The sequence below is a fragment of the Myotis daubentonii genome, chromosome 7, assembly GCF_963259705.1.
Source record: "Myotis daubentonii chromosome 7, mMyoDau2.1, whole genome shotgun sequence".
In the NCBI taxonomy this organism is placed as follows: domain Eukaryota; kingdom Metazoa; phylum Chordata; class Mammalia; order Chiroptera; family Vespertilionidae; genus Myotis; species Myotis daubentonii.
In genome coordinates, this window is record NC_081846.1 from 6118790 (window position 1) to 6137588 (window position 18799).

General features: G+C 44.1%; 1 protein-coding gene across 1 annotated transcript in view; it reads right to left on the reverse strand.

Annotated features, from left to right (window-relative positions):
* The window catches only part of DNAH7 (dynein axonemal heavy chain 7), a 157189-nt gene that overhangs the window by 122703 nt on the left and 15687 nt on the right, over nt 1-18799 (reverse strand). The window contains exons 8-15 of the mRNA XM_059702605.1: nt 18126-18251; nt 15863-15982; nt 13666-13849; nt 11862-12041; nt 9447-9719; nt 8495-8622; nt 5955-6033; nt 2304-2528 (exon numbers count right to left, since the gene is read on the reverse strand). Of these exons, the coding sequence (XP_059558588.1) occupies nt 2304-2528; nt 5955-6033; nt 8495-8622; nt 9447-9719; nt 11862-12041; nt 13666-13849; nt 15863-15982; nt 18126-18251 (1315 nt within the window). The remainder of the gene's footprint in view (nt 1-2303; nt 2529-5954; nt 6034-8494; nt 8623-9446; nt 9720-11861; nt 12042-13665; nt 13850-15862; nt 15983-18125; nt 18252-18799) is intronic.

The following is an 18799-nucleotide window of genomic DNA, read 5'->3' on the forward strand; positions in this document are numbered from 1 at the left end:
TCACAAATTAGAGAAAGTTTACCCTCGTGCTATCCGTGTGAGACGTTCGAACAAAATGATTAAGAAAGTGTTAGACGATGGAATTCCTTAGTATGCTAAAGAATTTATGCTGATAATGATTTATAAGCCTTTGAAAATCCCATAGAATCATCAAGTATGGGACTCAAAGAAAACTCCAGTATTTTAAAGGCTGTAAAGATACCTGAGGCCCTATTACAAACAACTGGAAGAACTATTTAATTGTGTTCTGACATTCAAGTATCTTTTTAATTAGCAATGCTAAAACAAAGGATTGTGGGGTTATTTTTCTTGTCTGAGGGCAGTGGTTCTCAACCGTGGCTGCACATTAGAATCACCGGGGAATCTTTTTAAAATCCTGATTTCTGGGCCTCATCCTCCGGAAATTCTGTTTCTTTGTTATGGGGTGGGGCCACAACATGAGTAACAAAGAAACAGAATTGCCGGAGGATGGGGCCTAGCAATCAGGATTTTAAAAAGATTCCCAGGTGATTCTAATGTGCAGCCAAGGTTGGGAACCACTGGCCTGTAAGGTAAGTAAAAGCCCCACACGATCGCTCTCCAATATACAACAGGCGTGTGGTTCTTCAATGAGAAAGGCTTATTATAAAATTTTCATTGGTAAGGCACTAAATAAATCCCGAAAAATAGCCCTTAATGAAATATTTAAAAGTTGAATCTAGGTTATGCAAAAATAGGTTTTCTATTTTATACATTTCTAGGTTGATGTCTGTCCCCTTTCCTTCAGTTTCCTGGCAAAGGTATTGCTCTGGACCCGCGAGGGAGGAGCGGAGAGGCACAGTTCCACCCACACGGTGTAGAATAGAATCCTTTACAATACAGTCGAGATCATTTGGAGCCACTTGGCGTTTTCTAAGATTTGATTACATGGTAACTGAAGCATCTACTCCTTATTATCCATGATGCTGTCTACAAGTTTTTAAAAATTCTGAAATGGCCTAAATGTAAACCAGAAATATAGACTGCAGTTCAAAATGAAGCGTTTTTTGTTTGTTTGTTTCACTCAGTGAATTATTCTCCAAACCACATGTTCCCCAATTAACTGCACTGGAGGTGTGGTGGGAAGACCTGAGGCTTGCTGCCAGAGGACCCCCCTCCTGGACGCCTGTTAGGGTCACTCTGGGAACCTTCGCTTTCCATTTGTAAACACTAAGCCATTATTCAGACTGCCGCTTGGAGAGCTCAGGGCAGGCCCGCTGGCCAGTGGGAAACAACAGAGCCGGTCAAACCCCGCAGCCTGCCGCCGGGAGCTCGTGGTCTAGTGGGGACAGTCCTGAGCATGACAACACAGCGACCAGGTGGGCAGGCCAGGGGAGAGGTGCTAGCAGAGGTGCTAGCCGTGCAGGGGAGCAGGGAGGCAGCACTGAGCTCTGACTCCCAGGGTGTCTCCGAAAGTCAGATAAGTGAGCTAGACAGACAGACAGACAGACAGACACGCAGTGTGCGGGCAGGAGGCGCTCCAGAGCGAGGGGGAGGGATGTGCAGGAGATGGCAGACTGGCGTGGGAGAGCAGGGACCTAGGGTTGCTCAGGGTCACGGAAAAGTCAAGAACATGGAGTGGGAAGAGGTAGGAGATGAGGCTGGGCAGGTAGACAGGGACAATTCCAAGCATCTTGTATGTAGGACAAACACGGTTAGAGTAAGTAAATGTTAAGAGCGAGGATTCTAGCTGGGCCCGTGCGGCTCAGTGGTTGAGCATCGACCTATGAACCAGAAGATCACAGTATGATTCCCGGTCAGGGCATTTGCCCGGGTTGTGAGCTCCATCACCAGTAGGGGGAGTGCAGGAGGCAGCCCATCAATGATTCTCTCTCATCATGTCTCTCTCTCTCTCTCTCTCTCTCTCTCTCTCTCCAATAAAAATATATATTGGGGGGAAAAGTGATGATTTTAGGCTCAGTACTTAGGCAAGTTTGAGCAATTACCAGGCGTGCAGGCGCACTTCATCAGAGAGCTTTGACAATAAATGAGAAAAATAAAAGAACTCAAAAGAGCACTCACTGTGGACGGTGTGAGAGAAATACGGTTTCTATGAAGGGTCACGGGTGGGCAATGTATTCGAATGTTCTCTCCCTTGAAAAAAATCAAGAAATGACAGGCATCGCTCCAGTATGTGCGCTACCTTCTACTGCGATGTCGAGCCTGCGAGAGCCGAAATGGACGGCCCGTGGGACCGGGGAGGTACAAAGCTACGGAGGAAGTGAACACGGAAGCGTGTGGAGACACCGGAAAACATTGAACAGCCCCATCCCCGCGGCACCAACCTTGAGGCCGTCTTGGTACTGCTCTGTTTTCTCCGCGATGATCCTCCTGTGCTCGTCGAAGACCTCCTCCATCCGCCCATACCACTGGAAGACGTTGTTGTTGAGCCTGATGTCTGCGGGGGAGAAGGTGGCGCACTCGATGAGGAAGGCGAGGCAGTTTTTAGAATCCACCAGCCTGCGTCCCAGTTCAATCATGTCGACTGTCTCCACTTTCTTAATATAAGCCTGCGGGAAACAAACATTACAGACGGCGTTTCCACGAGCGGCTCCTGTCAAAAACAGCCTGAAGGACACACGGCATAAATATATATACAGTGGGGCCTTGACTTACGAGTGTCCCGACTAACGAGTTTGTTGAGACACCAGCTGTCTCTCGGCCGATTTTTTGCATTGAGCTGACAGAGTCATTTGAGTTAACGAGCTCCTTAATGAGCTCGGTCTCAGAACGAATCAAGGCCCCACTGTACTGTAGACTTGTTAAAAGGACTGTAGACCTGGTTCAAGACTGGGGGCCACAGCACAGGACCGCTGCTAAGCAGCAGGGGGCGGTAAAAATACAAACACATACGAAATTTCTTATTTCCCAGAAACCCATAGCATTCTTCTCTGGTTTTCCAAACACATGAGATGCCAAAACATCTACTTGACGATACAGTCCTTTTGTCATTGGGCTAATCAGCTTTCTGTAGTCAAAAAACGGGGTTTTTATTTCCCTTTCTTTTTTTTTTTTAATACATTTTATTGATTTTTTACAGAGCGGAAGGGAGAGAGATAGGGAGTTAGAAACATCGATGAGAGAGAAACATCGATCAGCTGCCTCCTGCACATCTCCTACTGGGGATGTGCCCGCAACCCAGGTACATGCCCTTTACCGGAATCGAACCTGGGACCTTTCAGTCTGCAGGCCGACGCTCTATCCACTGAGCCAAACCGGTTTCGGCTTATTTCCCTTTCTGATAATAAATGACCAATTTCTATATTAAATAAACGGAGAAACTATTCTGCCTTTGCGGCAATAAGCTTTTTTAAGGTACAGAAATCTTTCAAATGCCAGTTGAGGAATCCCATTTGCTAATTCTGTAAAAGGTTGCTATGAACAGTAGACATTCACACGAAATAACACCAAATTCCTTAATATTCCCAGTCACAGTTAGGAGGGTAAATAAATGACACTCTTCATAGTCAGCATTTATTTTTCCAAGGGAATTTACAGTTATGAAACTCTCCAGCTATATTTATAATCACCCATAACCCAAGTATCACTTGATGTCTTATAACAACTAATACAAAATATGCAAATATTCTAAAATGCATGTGTGCATATTTCACTCCTCCCCCCCCACACACAAATTCACACCCTAAGAACTTTAGTCTAATAGAAATACTTTCAAAAAATAGAACTTTTTAATATAGAGGCTAATATGTAAGCGTTGGTTGTAATGATCTTAAGAAACCTTTACATGAGTAATTTAAAATCTGCATTGCCCTAGTGCCGGGAGCCGGTCCATCCTTGCTGTTTCAAGGGACCTGGCATATATGGCATACGGTTCTTAATATGTTTGCTCACCTTCTTGGCTCTGTGTTTTAACCAAGGTCACCTCTCCGAGAAAGGTTGAATCCCCAGGTAGGGATTTTCCCCTGAAGTTAGGGAGGGAATAAAACCCCTCAACTAAGTGCCAGGCGGGTAATTAATCCCTTTAACTACGAACAATCATGCTTAAACTACATAATCTTTTCTCCCTGGAATGGAGATAAGAAACGCCCTAACCTTTGTAATAGAGATTGATAGGATTGAATCAACTGGTATAAATACAGTTGTAACAAGACAGAAACACTCAGAACTTAGAACACAGAACTCATGAGACAGAATTCAGAAGACAGAACTTATAAGACAGAACTTCAGAGACAGGGCTTGGAAGACAGGACCAAGAGAGACAGAGCCTAGGCACAGAATCTACACAGAACCTACAAGACAGCAAGAGAGAGAACTCAGGAGACAGAACTTAGAACACAGAATTCAGAAGACAGAACCTACACGGAGCCTGGAGACAGAAGAACTTCGCTGGAGAGAACATGGCAATAGATCCTGGACTGAACCTGACTATAGAACATGGCAAGAGAACCTGACTAGAACCTGGTGACTGAACCTGGCTGGAGATCCTAAGCAGAACTTCTCTGGAGATCCAGACCAGAACTTGGCTGGAGATCCGGGCTAGAGATCCTGGCTAGGCTGCTGATCAACTGAACGCTGTCTCCGTGTCATTCCTTCTTCGCCGACTCTGTCCACACCTTTGGGGACCCCTGGACCCGCTGGGGCTAGACCCCGGCACTAGCTGGTTTGGCTCAGTGGATAGAGTGTCAGCCTATGGACTGAAGGGTCCTGGGTTCAATTCCAGTCAAGGGCATATGCCCGGATTGCGGGCTCGATCCCCAGTAGGGGGCATGCCAGAGGCAGCTGATCAATGATTCTTTCTCATCATTGATGTTTCTATCTCTCGCTCCCTCTCCCTTCCGCTCTGAAATCAATAAATATACATATATGTAAAATATAAAATAAAATGTGCATTATCATTTGAACTCATTTCGAAATTTCTTGTCTATACACAGAATTGAATGATTTTTATGTGTTTTGCTTAAATATTGTTAAATCTAAAAATTAAAGGGATCTATTTTGCATCTTGGGACTGCTTTAAAAGAAAAAAAAAGATCCCATAAAAGCGTAATGTTGCGAGAATGAAAAAAGGAATAAAATGAAATGATGATTAACTAGTTGTTCCAAATTATTTTATTCACCTTCAAGCATAGGCGTAACATTAAAAAAAAGTCCTGAGCATGACAACACAGCGACCAGGTGGGCAGGCCAGGGGAGAGGTGCTAGCAGAGGTGCTAGCCGTGCAGGGGAGCAGGGAGGCAGCACTGAGCTCTGACTCCCAGGGTGTCTCCGAAAGTCAGGCCAGGGGAGAGGTGCTAGTGAGATAGCCACTATTTTCAGTACCATAAATCCTATGCTCAAAACATAATATATTTCAGCAAAGTATCACAGAAAATTTTAAAGGATTAAACTTTCGTTGATTAAAAAATTAAAGGTAATCACTTATCTCCATTTGCCCAGACGGTCTTGGTTGATGCCTTTAGTTATGAACGGTGCTCTCAATAACATCCTGGGAGATGATGCCTAAAAGCCTCACCACGCCCCCTCTCCCAGGACCTACGCCCGCAGTATCCTCTCCCTCTGACTCCGGGCACTTGCTTTGGTCGATGGGCGGTTAGCTAATGTGACCCAAGGAGGAACCTGAGAAGCACTGAGCTTGCTCTTGTGCCTCTGCCGGGTCATGAGCGCCCAGGCGAGCCTGCTGGGGGCTGGAGAGAGGAGCAGGGTCCGTTGCTCAGCAAGTTCCGCGGGGGAACCAGCTGAGAACCCGCTGGCTCCGCGGTGTGAGCGGCCACCTGAGACCAGAACGGCCCAGCAGCGCTGGCCTGCATCGCCACACTGCAGACCCATCCGGAACGCTGCAGAATAGTTCAAGCCTCTGTTATAACTTCTGGGGGTATTTGTTATTGTGTTATCATGTTAATAATTGTAAGAGCTGAGAAAAAAGAGAAAAACATAATTTGATACACATACAACTGTAAAGGCTTTAGAGGCGGTACCTTCATTTCCATCAGTTCCGCTGTGTTTGGAGGGGTGCTGAGGGCTTTTTCCGCGATCTTCTCAAATTCATCACATAACCTGAGACAGCCGAGGAAAGCCAGAATTACCTTCCTTCCTAAATACGTCACTATATCCTACATAAATGCTCCATTACATGAAAACTAAGATTATCCTATCTATACGGTATCTAATGAATTTAAAGCAAATTTGTGTTCGCTTATTCGATACACATTTACTGTTCATCTATTATATTCCCGACGACAGTATCAGTGACACAGAAGTGAGTAAAAGGTAATAATGGCCCTCAGGAAGCTCACACTCCACCTGGGAGACAGACCCATAATCGATCCCTTCTGACCGAGCGTCTCCAGGGCCTGGCGGAGGCCTGGCTGCGATGGCATGAGATAAAGTGGCACAAAGGAAGGGCGTGAGCAGCTTCACTGGGAGGGGGTGCTTACCTTGGGCCTGCGAGCCCAGAAACCCCTGGTGAGGTGCGAATATTCCCTGTTGATCTGGGTTGTGGCCAATATAAATAATGAAGTTACCGTGAGGCTAAAAGCAAACGAACAAACAAAATATGTGCTGGGCCCTAAGGAAGTCCAGATGAAATGGATAGAAATTTCTTCAAGGAGACGGGCCGTGAGGGGGAGGAGGGTAGAACAGCGTGGGGATGACGGTGAGTTGAAGTAGGGTTGGGACAGGGCTTTGAACTTGTCTGTAAATTTCAGGGGTGGAATCACAGTGAAAGAGAGAGAGGACTGGGGAGCCAGCCCCGGAGGGTGGAGACAATGGGGTGGAGTCACAGGCAGAGAGACCTCTGGATGGTTACCAGACTCGCCCTCTGAGCTCCTGGGGAGACGGGCCTGAGCGGGTTCATGGAGAGGTGTGTGAGACACAGAGGGACAGAAGCGGAGGGCAGTCACGGCCAATGGTTCCCGTAATAGCCCCATGTGTCCTCTGTACATCCGATGAGTCTGGTGAGAGGATCGTTAGGGGGGAAGGGGGGAAGTAGAAGGGGCTGGAGCTCAGAGGGCAGGTAAGAGGCAGGGAAAATAGCTGTAAAGTTAAAAGAAATATTTTGCTCAGCGTGAAAAGCCGCCCGTAAAAGGCATTTTCACTATCCTCCCGGCGCTTCTAGAGGAAAGGTGCTTTGCTGAATACATGATTCTGGTTCCTAGATAGCTACCCAGAGCCAAGCCCTCTCCTGGCGCTCCCCCTTCAGTCCCACCCCTCACCCCTCCTCCCTCCCAGTGTCTGGCTACACCATGCATCTTCATGGCTCACTTCCTTCCACGTAGTCCTTTCTCTGCTTGGAATCCTCTCGCCCACACTGTTCACTGGCAGCCTCCTACTCCTTCAACACGAACCCGCAGGCCGTTTCCTCTGTGCAGCCTTCCCTGATCTGCCTCTCTCCCCATCCTCTACCCGGAGAGAAAGTTGTTTCCTTCTCTGTTCTGCTTCTGTGGCTCAGGGCAGGGCTTACTGCGGACGATTGTAACGTATGGGTCTGTATGTCTCTGTCTGTCTGTTTCCCCCTCAACACTGTGACTTCCCTCAGCAGTCAGAGCTGTAGTCCCAGGGCCCAGTGTTTTGCCCAACACACGGCAGGTAAATGGAGCTTCTGTCAGGCTTCCGTACAGCCTGGGAGAAATGTCCCTTTTAACGATTTCTTTTCCTAATACCATAACTGTAACAATTCCGATTATTTGTGCACCCCCCCCCCCATAAAACTGATACCAGAAAAGAGGTGGCCAGAGTAACGCTAACACCAGTTGTTGGAAGACTAGTTATACGTTCTGTCTAAATCAGTGATGACGAACCTTTTGAGCTTGGCGTGTCAGCATTTTGAAAAACCCGAACTTAACTCTGGTGCCGTGTCACATATAGAAATTTTTTGATCTTTGCAACCATAGTAAAACAAAGACTTATATTTTTGATATTTATTTTATATATTTAAATGCCACTTAACAAAGAAAAATCAACCAAAAAAATGAGTTCGCGTGTCACCTCTGACACGCGTGTCATAGGTTCGCCATCACTGGTAAATAAGCAGGCGTTCTGCTTTAGCGTTCTGTGAGGTTTCCTAAAAATCTCTAGATTCGTCAACCAATGAGTTTCTCGTTAAGATGAAAAGTTACCATGGACTTGAAGAGTAATGACAGCGTGATCAAGTTCCAGATGTGAGGGTCCCTAAGGACCCAGGACAATGACCGTGTGAATCCACTTTGAAAACCCACTTTGTGTATTGATTACGCAACTTTAGAAACATGAGCTCAGATAACGTCCACCTGGCTCATGCAAGTGAAATGCACAGCCTCTTCATGCCACTTTAATTTAAAAAATTGCAAAGGCGCTTGTGGTGAAAAAAATACTAATAATCACCAAGTAACACAAAAAGCCGAATAGAAATAAGTTCAGCATTATCTTTTCTTTTGGGTCACTTATGACTCTATTCTAAGCCCTTTATGTAGTTGAATGACAGTTGATTCTACTTCACATCATCATCCCCCCAAATAAGAATTTAATGTCACATAAATACCTTGTATTTACTTCTTGATGATCTCTGAACATTTTAGCTACAAGTTTTCCACAAATAACCTCTGCTCGCTTCACCAAAGCTCTAATTAAATCCTCACAGCGCATTTCAAACATTCCTAAGCGAACAGTCTACAATGTCAAGTATTAGAAGTTTAGTAAACATGATAAAAATAAAAGGTTCTTATAATTTTGCCTTTCTAAAAACATTAATTTTGTGTTAAACATTAATCTAATAACATTGAGGGTGGTTTTTTTCATGTCATGTAGTCGAGTTTTTGCATAGAAAATATCAAAAAAGAGAGGAAATTTTAATTTACCAGTCTCCTACTCAACAGAAGTAACCATATTTTGGTGAAATTACCATATTTTCCAAAGGAGTTATAAACACTAAAGTAAAAAAAAATAAGTTCTGCCCTAGCCAATTTGGCTTACTGGATTGAGCATCGGCCTGCAGACCAAAGGGTCCCGGGTTCGATTTCGGTCAAGGGCACATGCCTCGGTTGCAGGCTCCTCCCCAGCCTGGGCTCTGGTTGGGGCTGGTGCAGAAGGCAAACAATCTATGTGTTTCCCTCACATCGATGTTTCTCTCCGTCTTTCCCTCTCTCTTCCACTCTCTCTAAAAATCAATGGAAAAATACCCTCAGGTGAGGATTAACCAAAAAAAAATAAAAATGTAAGTTCTTGGAATTGTTGAGAGGTCAAATGAAAGTGCTTAAAAAGTTAGAGCTGTAGTAGACATTCAACTCTAATAGCACGAGAACCGTGTCTGTTTTGTCCAGCTCCGTGTGTCCTGGGTTTCCCACAATGCTTGCCACATGGAAAGGCTCAATCGATATTTTTCCTTTTGATAGCCATGGTCTAATCTTTCACGGTATGGCCTGAAAACACATTCTGGTAACCCTGGGAAACTCCCACCAGGTACAGAGAAGAGCTGTACAAAGTGGGTCGCCTACCTTTCTCGTTGTGTACTGTATGTCCTCTATAAGTTGTTGGTATTTGCGAATTTCTTGTATTATTTTCTCGTAATGATGGTTTTCTGCAAGGAACGCGTCCACATCTCTCTCGGCTTTCCTGGTGATCAAGAAGTCGTACTTGTCGTAGAGTCTGAGGTGCTCGATGGGGGCTGCGCTCTCTCTCATGATCACTTCCTTAACCTTTTCTTTGTGAGCGTCAATGATCTCATCCAGAATGACTGGTGCCAAGGTTGTTGGCTTAGAGTTACTGTCCTAAACGGGGGGGGGGGGGGAGGGGGGGGGATGGGGAGACAATGGTAGTGATTTAAAATGCCTTATATAAAGGTAACTGCGTCATTTAGCTTTGTAAAAAGGCCAATCTTACCATGTTGACATTACTTTTTATTTACAAGGTCTTTTTGATTTTCTATTCTCTATAGTAAGATATGCAGTCTTTCTATTTTATTTTTTTCTCTGTTTTTTGTATATTTTAAATATCTAGGTTTCATATAACTTTTTATTTTTTCATAAGCCTACCTACCTAGCTTATGTTTTGCTCTTCTCTGTGGATGAAAGAACAGTCACTTAAAAATATACACCAAGTAAGACAATATAAAAACAGCAAAATCCACATTTTATTTGTCCAGTTATATATGCCGGTTTTACGAGGCAGTTTGCACTCTACACTATTTTAAAAAGTAAGGCATTTTAATGTCACATCATCATCAGGTTGTTGTTTTATCACAATACGTTTTCACTTTGAGGAATAATGTGTCTAGAGCAAGGAAAGACTGTTTACTCATTATTGACCTCTGATTAACAAACAGCAATAGAGCAGACGAAAATCCCTCGTTGCAAAATTTGCGTTCTGCTATCATCATTAGCATAATGGTGGGCAAGAAAGGATCAGACATGATTTCAAATAAGCAAACAAATCTCAACAGCATTTCTCCTCTTTTTCAAACAAGAGGACAAGTAGCCCTAACTGGTTTGGCTCAATGGATAGAGCGTTGGCCTGCGGACTGAAGGTTCGATTCCGGTCAAGGGCATGTACCTGGGTTGCGGGCACATCCCCAGTAGGGGGTGTGCAAGAGGCAGCTGATCGATGTTTCTCTCTCATCGATGTTTCTAACTCTCTAGCCCTCTCCCTTCCTCTATGTAAAAATCAATAAAATATATTTAAAAAAAAAAAAAAAAAAAGAGGACATGGGCACATGGTTCGTCATCTTGAACCAAGTTAGTGGGTGCCCTGCAGCATTCTATTGGATAATATCTAAGGATTCTTTCAGAGAACTAATTTAGTCAGGTATCCAGGGTGCATTTGACCACTATGCCCCCTAGTGGGCATTTCAGGAAATTATTTTGCTTAGAACTACAGATGCTTCATGAGAACTTGAGTGAATCCCACCACCACCACCATCTCACCCCTTGGCTCCGTGGATGAGGGTGTCATCTTTTCTCAGAAAGAACTTTAGACTAAAGCCATCTCTACTATGTACTGTACGCCATGTGAAATCATTGGCTCTAATGTGAAGCTCATTACGTTCATTACGGAATGTTTCTCAAATGTATTAACAGCCTGTGTAATTTTTAAAGGCTATAGATTTATTTTTCTAAAGAGAACTGGAGACCAGTACTTGGGAACTATATTATAAAGTATTGTTTTCACGTGACTTCTAATCAGTTCCTATCAAGTGCGAAGGGAAATGATATATTAGATGAGACAGTTCAGTGTTCAAAAGCATCTCAAATCATATCAAGAGATGGTGATGTACGTGGACTCACAACACTTTAAGTTCCTTGTAGGTTTGCCTTCCATGGGGGAAAAGGTTTAATCTAAAATTTGTTAAATTTCCCCTTTAATTTCTATCAAAATTTGCGTAAGAAATATCTATCTGAATTCCACCTCTGCAGTTGCTGCCAAAGATCATTAAGAGCATGCTCATTGTCTTACGCCAAGGCCTCTCTAAAGCTGGTATTTAGGTGGTGTTCTAGTAAAGCCATCTCCAACAACGCAGACTTTGGTAAGCCATCCTCCTCCACGCGTCCTTCTGTCTCCTTCTGAGGTGAGTAACTTGTAAGATCTCCGTTTCTCCCTGGGCATGAACTTGGAGCAGAGAGACGTTCCATTTCTCTTTCTGCTTTCTCTTTCCATTTCTGTCTGATCATCCCGGAAAGTGCGCTAGCCTAGGTCTGTCCCTCTCTGACCAGCAGATCCCAGTGGAAGGCTGGACTGAGAAACTAGGTGTATTGTTAGGGAAGTTAATGGGAAAACAGTATCCTTTTGGAGCAAAACTTCCTCATAGGTCAATGTTACTAGGCTATTTAAATTCTCCAGAGCAGAGGATCCCTGTCTACCCCTTTTGAAGTGACTATCATGCCAGTTCAAGCAATCAGAATATACTTGTCACTTACCCACTTGGAATACAATTTTGTCTCAACCCTCGGCACAAAACTGACAGCTTTAATCATGACATCATAAACATTTAAAAAGATGTCTATATAGTCTTCGAACTGAGGTTCAAACTTAATGGTGTCATTATCAAGAAGCAGCCTCATGATGAAACCTGGATGTTCAAAAGCTCTGACAGAATCCTGCAAAAAAGCATATATCCTTGGATTATTATTTATTCATTAGTGTATTACTTTCCAGATGAACGACTGTAAACCTGCTTCTGCCCCACCCTGCACAGATGAACTGCGCTAGACTGAGAAGTGTGCTGGCCCCGTGGGAATACGGGGAACCCACCGTTCCTCTGACGCCCTGGACGGTTAAGCCGAAGAAGAGCTACTGAGAAGGGCAAGTGACTCCCAGCTGGACTTGCTGGTGTCTAGCAGCCATGGGGCCTACAGATTCTGGGAAAAGGAGGGTGTGCATGGAGAATCCTGCAAAAAAAAGAGCCCAACAGGAGAACATTCAAATTCCCAGACAAAAGGAAAGTTCCAGGTCCGGCTCACACTGTAATAGAACCGCTTCCGGAAAGAAGAGAGTTTCTCGTGGAAACGTTCCCCGGCCATCGTGACCCAAATTTCCTAATTATGGGAATTTTCACTCATTTCCGCTAATCCTCACCAATGTGCTGATTGATACCCACATATCTTAAACACACAGGTTCACATGACTGGTAACTTTGTGTGTGTTTTTTAAACAGATAAGTGTAATAGGTCAAAGGACATACAAGGTGAGGCAAAAGTAGGTTGATGCCGGGAGCCGGTCCATCCTTGCTGTTTCAAGAGACCTGGCATATATGGCATATGGTTCTTAATATGTTTGCTCACCTTCTTGGCGCTGTGTTTTAACCAAAGTCACCTCTCCGAGAAAGGTTGAATCCCCAGGTAGGGATTTTCCCCTGAAGTTAGGGAGGGAATAAAACCCCTCAACTAAGTGCCAGGCGGGTAATTAATCCCTTTAACTACGAACAATCATGCTTAAACTACATAATCTTTTCTCCCTGGAATGGAGATAAGAAACGCCCTAACCTTTGTAATAGAGATTGATAGGATTGAATCAACTGGTATAAATACAGTTGTAACAAGACAGAAACACTCAGAACTTAGAACAGAATCAAGAAGACAGAATCTACACGGAGCCTAGAGACAGAACTTTGCTGGAGAGACCATGCCGGAGGATCCTGGAGAGGGATTGGCCTCGGAGCCTAGAGACAGAGCCTAGCGGGAGAACATGGCAAGGGATCCTGGACTGAACCTGACTACAGAGATTGGCAGGAGAACCTGACTGGAACCTGGACACTGAACCTGACTGGAGAGCCTGGACAGAACCTGGCTGGAGAACCTAGCGAGGGAACATGGCTACAGAACCTCGCTGGAGATCCGAAGCAGAACCTCTCTGGAGATCCAGACCAGAACTTGGCTGGAGATCTGGGCTAGAGATCCTGGCTAGGCTGCTGATCAACTGAACGCTGTCTCCGTGTCCTTCCTTCTTCTCCGACTCCGTCTACGCCTTTGGGAACCCCTGGACCTGCTGGGGCTGGACCCCGGCAGGTTGATAGTTGTGAGTATGCGAAACACTGTTTATTCTTGTGCTATTATTTATTAATTATTGTTTTATTTTCCAAAAGAACAGTGTAAACCTAATTATGCCCCACCCTGTACTGGCTGCTGTGTCCCACTGGTAAAGGCATTTTAGCCTTTCTTCCCTGAAAAGGCTGAAAATGAATAAGTTAGTAAATGAACGTTGGTGTAACTGAACCACACGCACTGGGGGCTGTGAGATTAAGTCTGTGAAGTCTTGCATGGAGGACAGCGTGAGGTCCTGCAGCTGCAGAGTCATCAGCGCTGCGGCGCAGTTGAAAAAGGACTCCAGCTTGGCGCTGCTCTCGCCAGTGGGCAGTTGCTTCTTTTTATTGCCTTGGTAATAAATGTTCTGCACTTCTGGAAACCACCTGGAAAGAACAACAGACTCTTAAAAGCCCATGCTCTTAGCGAATTACCCCTTTCGCACTGAGCGTTAATGGTAACTTCTGGACAGCGGAAGGCCTTCGCAGAGAGGCACGGTGCTAAGTGACACTGCCCGCTCCCTGAATGGAAGCGCTGGCCTAGTTCACGTCTCCCAGGAACGGACATGTTCACCATAGCCTTTAGAAAAATATGACACCTAACTTTACTGACTATTACAAGGTACTCCTGCTCTCCAGGCTCCCGAATGTTCTTCGGGGAACGGATTTGCTGAAAGCGAGCATGTGAACAACTGATTGAGCCAAGGGAGGGTTTGCTGGGTTCAACCCAGTGGCATTTTATGCTGTTCTATCCATTTCACAATGACTTGAAAACAAGGTACAAATCAAGTATGTTATATTTTTATTCCCTTGAATGTGAAATCCTGAAACAGTGACTGAGATTAAAATGTGTATGTATCCTTAGGATAAAAGGAAAACAGTGAAACTCATATATAGATAGATCAGAATGATAATAGGTGAAGTTTTCAGTTTACAAATCCACTGTCCAACACTACAAAATTCAGGAATGCTGGTACCTCTTTCACAAGATATAATGAATTTTTTAAAACAGGGAATTCGTAATCTCAGGAGTTGCCTGAGTACTTGAAGAGCAAGCTAAGCTTTAAATATATGCATCCATCCCATCTATAATAATAAAAGCATAGTATGCTAATTAGACCAGATGTCCTTTCAGACGACCTTCCGGATGAAGCTGGGGCTGCAAGGGAAGCCCGGGTCCCGGGTGCCAGAGGGAAGCCAGTGTCGGCAGCAGAGGAAAGGAAGGCCTACTCTTGCACGAATTTTGTGCATCGGGCCTCTAGTGAACAAATATGTGTTTAGTGTCTGCTGTGTGCTGGGAACATGTCATGGGAGATATAAAACTTTATGACATCATCCCTTCTCTCACAATAATGAAGGCCATGTGTCAGGCAGCAGAACAGCTTTGAAGTCAAAGGATAGAGATGGAATTTCCCATTTATTAGTGAAGAAGGGTTTTATAGTGAAGACGGCAGTTTCACCAAAGAATAGACAGAAATGATGCCCAGCCGACTTATGAACCAGGAGGTCAGGATTTGGTTCCTGGTCAGGGCACATGCTCGGGTTGTGGGCTCGAGCCCCAGTGTGAGGGAGGCAGGAGGCAGCCGATCAATGATTCTCTCTCACCATTGATGTTTCTCTCCCTCTCTCCCTCTCCCTCCCTCTTTGAAATCAATAAAAAAAAATATATATATATTAAAAAGAATAGATAGACCCTGAGAAAAGGATCTGGAGTAGAATAGTAAGTAGAACAGGTGGGTTTGGTGAAGATAATATATCTGATCGTGTCACTACCTATAGTAGAGACGAGAGGCTAGAAAAAAGGAGGCAGTAAGTGGGGGAAATGCTGTGAGGGCTTTTGCAGAACTTGGGAGCTAAGTGTTCGAACTTGGCACAGCCTTACCCTTTTAGATGAAGCCCTGGTGCAATTATCATTTGGCAAATCGAACCTCCAATGAGATTGTAAACTTCTTTAAAGAATATATTTCCCCCATCATTCTTTAAACTCTTCTGCATCTCTCATCCAAAAGCACAATGAAAAAAGCATAGCAACTTGCATGTGTCAACAGTAGATGACAAATAGATATCTGGCAAGTAACTAATTGATGGTCATTCCCCCATGGGACAATAAGGATGAATCTTGAGAGTATTATGTTAAGCGAAATAAATCAGAGCTGAGGTGGAAACCAGACATTAAGAAAAAAGTAACCGTCAATCATAATCATTTTGGTTTCTGTACAATCTGTGCTGCGTAGAACATTTGGGTAGACATCACAGACCAAAGCAGTTAACCATATCATATTTAACTCTTAAGAAGAAATGATTACAAACTTGTTAAAATTGAATTTTCTAAAGGCAGTTAAAAATGCAGAACCCCACCCATCCCATCTTTAAGTTCATTATCCTCTGTCAAAACTTTACGTTTTAAGTAGCGCCTCTTTGGCAGTTTCCAGGTGTCTCATGATGATGGTCTGAAAATTTGACAGCTCTAACGCCTCCTGGCGATTGTGAAATTCTTCTGCATCAATTAAACGTAATTTCCTGTGAGATACAAATGAACAGTGATTTAAGTATGAGATGTTTTTGTAGGTAGTATTTTGCTATTTGATCCCTTCTAAAAAATATGATATTTCTAAGTTTTATCACTAAAATTTGTGTTTCATAAAATTAAAAATTCAAGTACATGAGACATTATGATTTTAAATATAATTAATATGCTTTTGCATGTGACTTTCCAACTTTCCCAGCACCATTTATTGAAGAGGCTTTTCCCCATCCATTATATGTTTTTGGCTCCTTTATAAAAAATGTATTTGCCCATGTACATGTAGGTTTATTTCTGGACTCTCAATTCTGTTTCATTGGTCTGTGTGTCTATTTTTCTACCAGTGCCATGCTGTTTTAATGACTGTCACTTTGTAGTATAATCTGAAGTCAGGGAGTGTGACACCTCCAGCTTTGTTCTTTTTTCTCAGGATTGCTTTGGCTATCCGGGGTCTTTTGTGGTTCCATTTGTCCCCATACACAAAAACTAACTCAAAATGAATCAAAGACCTACATATAAGACCCGAAACAACAAATTATGTAGAAGATAATGTAGGTAGTAAACTTATGGACTTAATATATGTGGTTTACTCATTGATTACCTATTGGTATAATTGTGTTATTACAGTTTAACTCTAGATTTCTTCCCTATTTTCCATGTGATTAAGTGATTTCTATATTATCTGAAAGATAGTAACCACAATTAAAAACATCACATTTAATTTTTACTTAAAGGTCAATATAAAATCCTGGCTAGTAAACAAAACACATTTCAAATCGGTTGATTGCTACTCCTTTCACAAGCTAAATTCACCTCTCAGGCCATAAAGCATCCGGTAGGGGCATGGCTGACCCGCGAGGCAGAGTGGGGACCGCCGCTGGAGCGCCTTTGGAAGGTGGCGGGCTGGGCTGACCACGGGGCGGTGCAGGGGAACGGCTTAAACAGGTGCTTTGAAAACAGCCCAATGGCCGGGCTAACAGACAACGCCTAGCCCTTTCTGGACAAGCTGAGCCCGGGAGCCCACCCAGCCCGGTGTGTCCCGCAGCGCCACCTGCAGGTGGCCGAGGGGAAGACACACGTGGGGGCGGGAGAAAAGGCGCGTAGACCCCGCCTCCCCCATCTCCCACCTCCCCCATCTCCCCCCAAATCCTCCTAGGCCAGGATGCCATCTCTGCTGCCATAAGGCAGGGCCCAGCCATGTTTTGAGGGGGCTGTTGGGAGGCTTCTTTAAGAAAAATAACACATATGCATTACTTTTGCACATTTACAAAGACATATCCCCAGCGCCCTGGAAGTGGCGGTTCGAGGAAGGGGAGATGATGAAGCTGGAGCTTCCAGAACACGAGGCAAACCGGCCTCAGCCCCGGGCCCAGCTCTGCAGCCTCGCAGCGCCCCCCAGAGCTCCTCCCGCTGGCCCGTCCCCGCCAGGACAGGGTCCGGGAGGTGATGCCTGGCCCGAGTCACCCAGGACCGGACCGTCACTCAGGCCACGCGCATGGGCAATATTGTCTAGGTAGCGGCCAGTGTTCTGCGGGATTTAAAACAGGGCATGATATGCCCAGCCGGGGTGGCTCAGTGGTTGAGCATCGACCTGTGAACCTGGAGGTCAGCGTTCAATTTCGTCAGGGCACATGCCCGGCTTTTGGGCTCAATCCCCAATGTGGGGTGTGCAGGAGGCAGCTCATCAATGATTCTCTCTCATCATTGACGTTTTTCTCTCTCTCTCCCTCTCCCTTCCTCTCGGAGATCAATAAAAATATATTAAAAAAGAAAACACAGGGCATGATAATTCAGCCCCTTCAGTGTAATCACCCCTTAAAGATTGTGTGAGAAGGGAAAGGGGGAAAAACGGGAGATAATCTATAATACTATCAACAATAAAAAATATATTAAAAAAAAAGATTGCGTGACATCAGGGTACTGGATGGGGAGGGGAGAACTGGATTAGAGATAGAGGCAGTATTTACTTTGTATTCTATACATCTCTATATTGCTCATTTAAAACCGTGCTTAGATACTTACATTGAGTTGGTGATATTTTTAATATTTGCCGTTAAAGCAGAAAGGAAACAGTGAAGATGCAATGCGATAATGTCCATCTCAAAAACAACACAAAACTCAGCCCGGCCAGACACTCACTTGAAGGTGCTGTGCCACAGGTCCAGCACCGCCAGCATCGTGGGGTTCATGGCGTTCAGGTGGTCCCTGATGTAGCTGCTTGCGGCCAAGAAAGACTTCCTCCAAGGTTTGGGGAGAATTTCCATTCTGAAAACAGAGAAAACACTACGTCACCTTCTCTAAAGATCAAGAGACAGTGTTTTTATAGTTCATGTACTTTTTGAGTAATAATGGCTTAATTTTAATTAAAAATATGATGCATCCCTCCTGGTAATCACAGTACAAGTCATGCTCTTTATAATTTATTACAACCTCAGGACAATAATGCATATGAACTTGGATTTGAATTTTTATCACATAAGGTTTTTTTTCCCTCTAAACCGTGTATCCTATTGAGTCCAAAAATGAATTAGAATGATCAAACAGAAACATATTATGATATATATATATATATATAAAGATTTTCTTAAACAAGACAGAAAACATTTAACTTTTCCTTTATTTTTAAAACATTGCAAGGATATAGTCCTTCCTACCTATGGGAATCCCCTTGAAACTCACCTCTGTTAACGTGTGAAGGGCATCTACAAAATCAAACACTAATATTCTCACTTACAGCCACTTGCTCTGTGAGTCCTATGACCTGAATAACCATCTTTTCCATACTGAAGATGTGCCACCTGCATCTTTCAGAG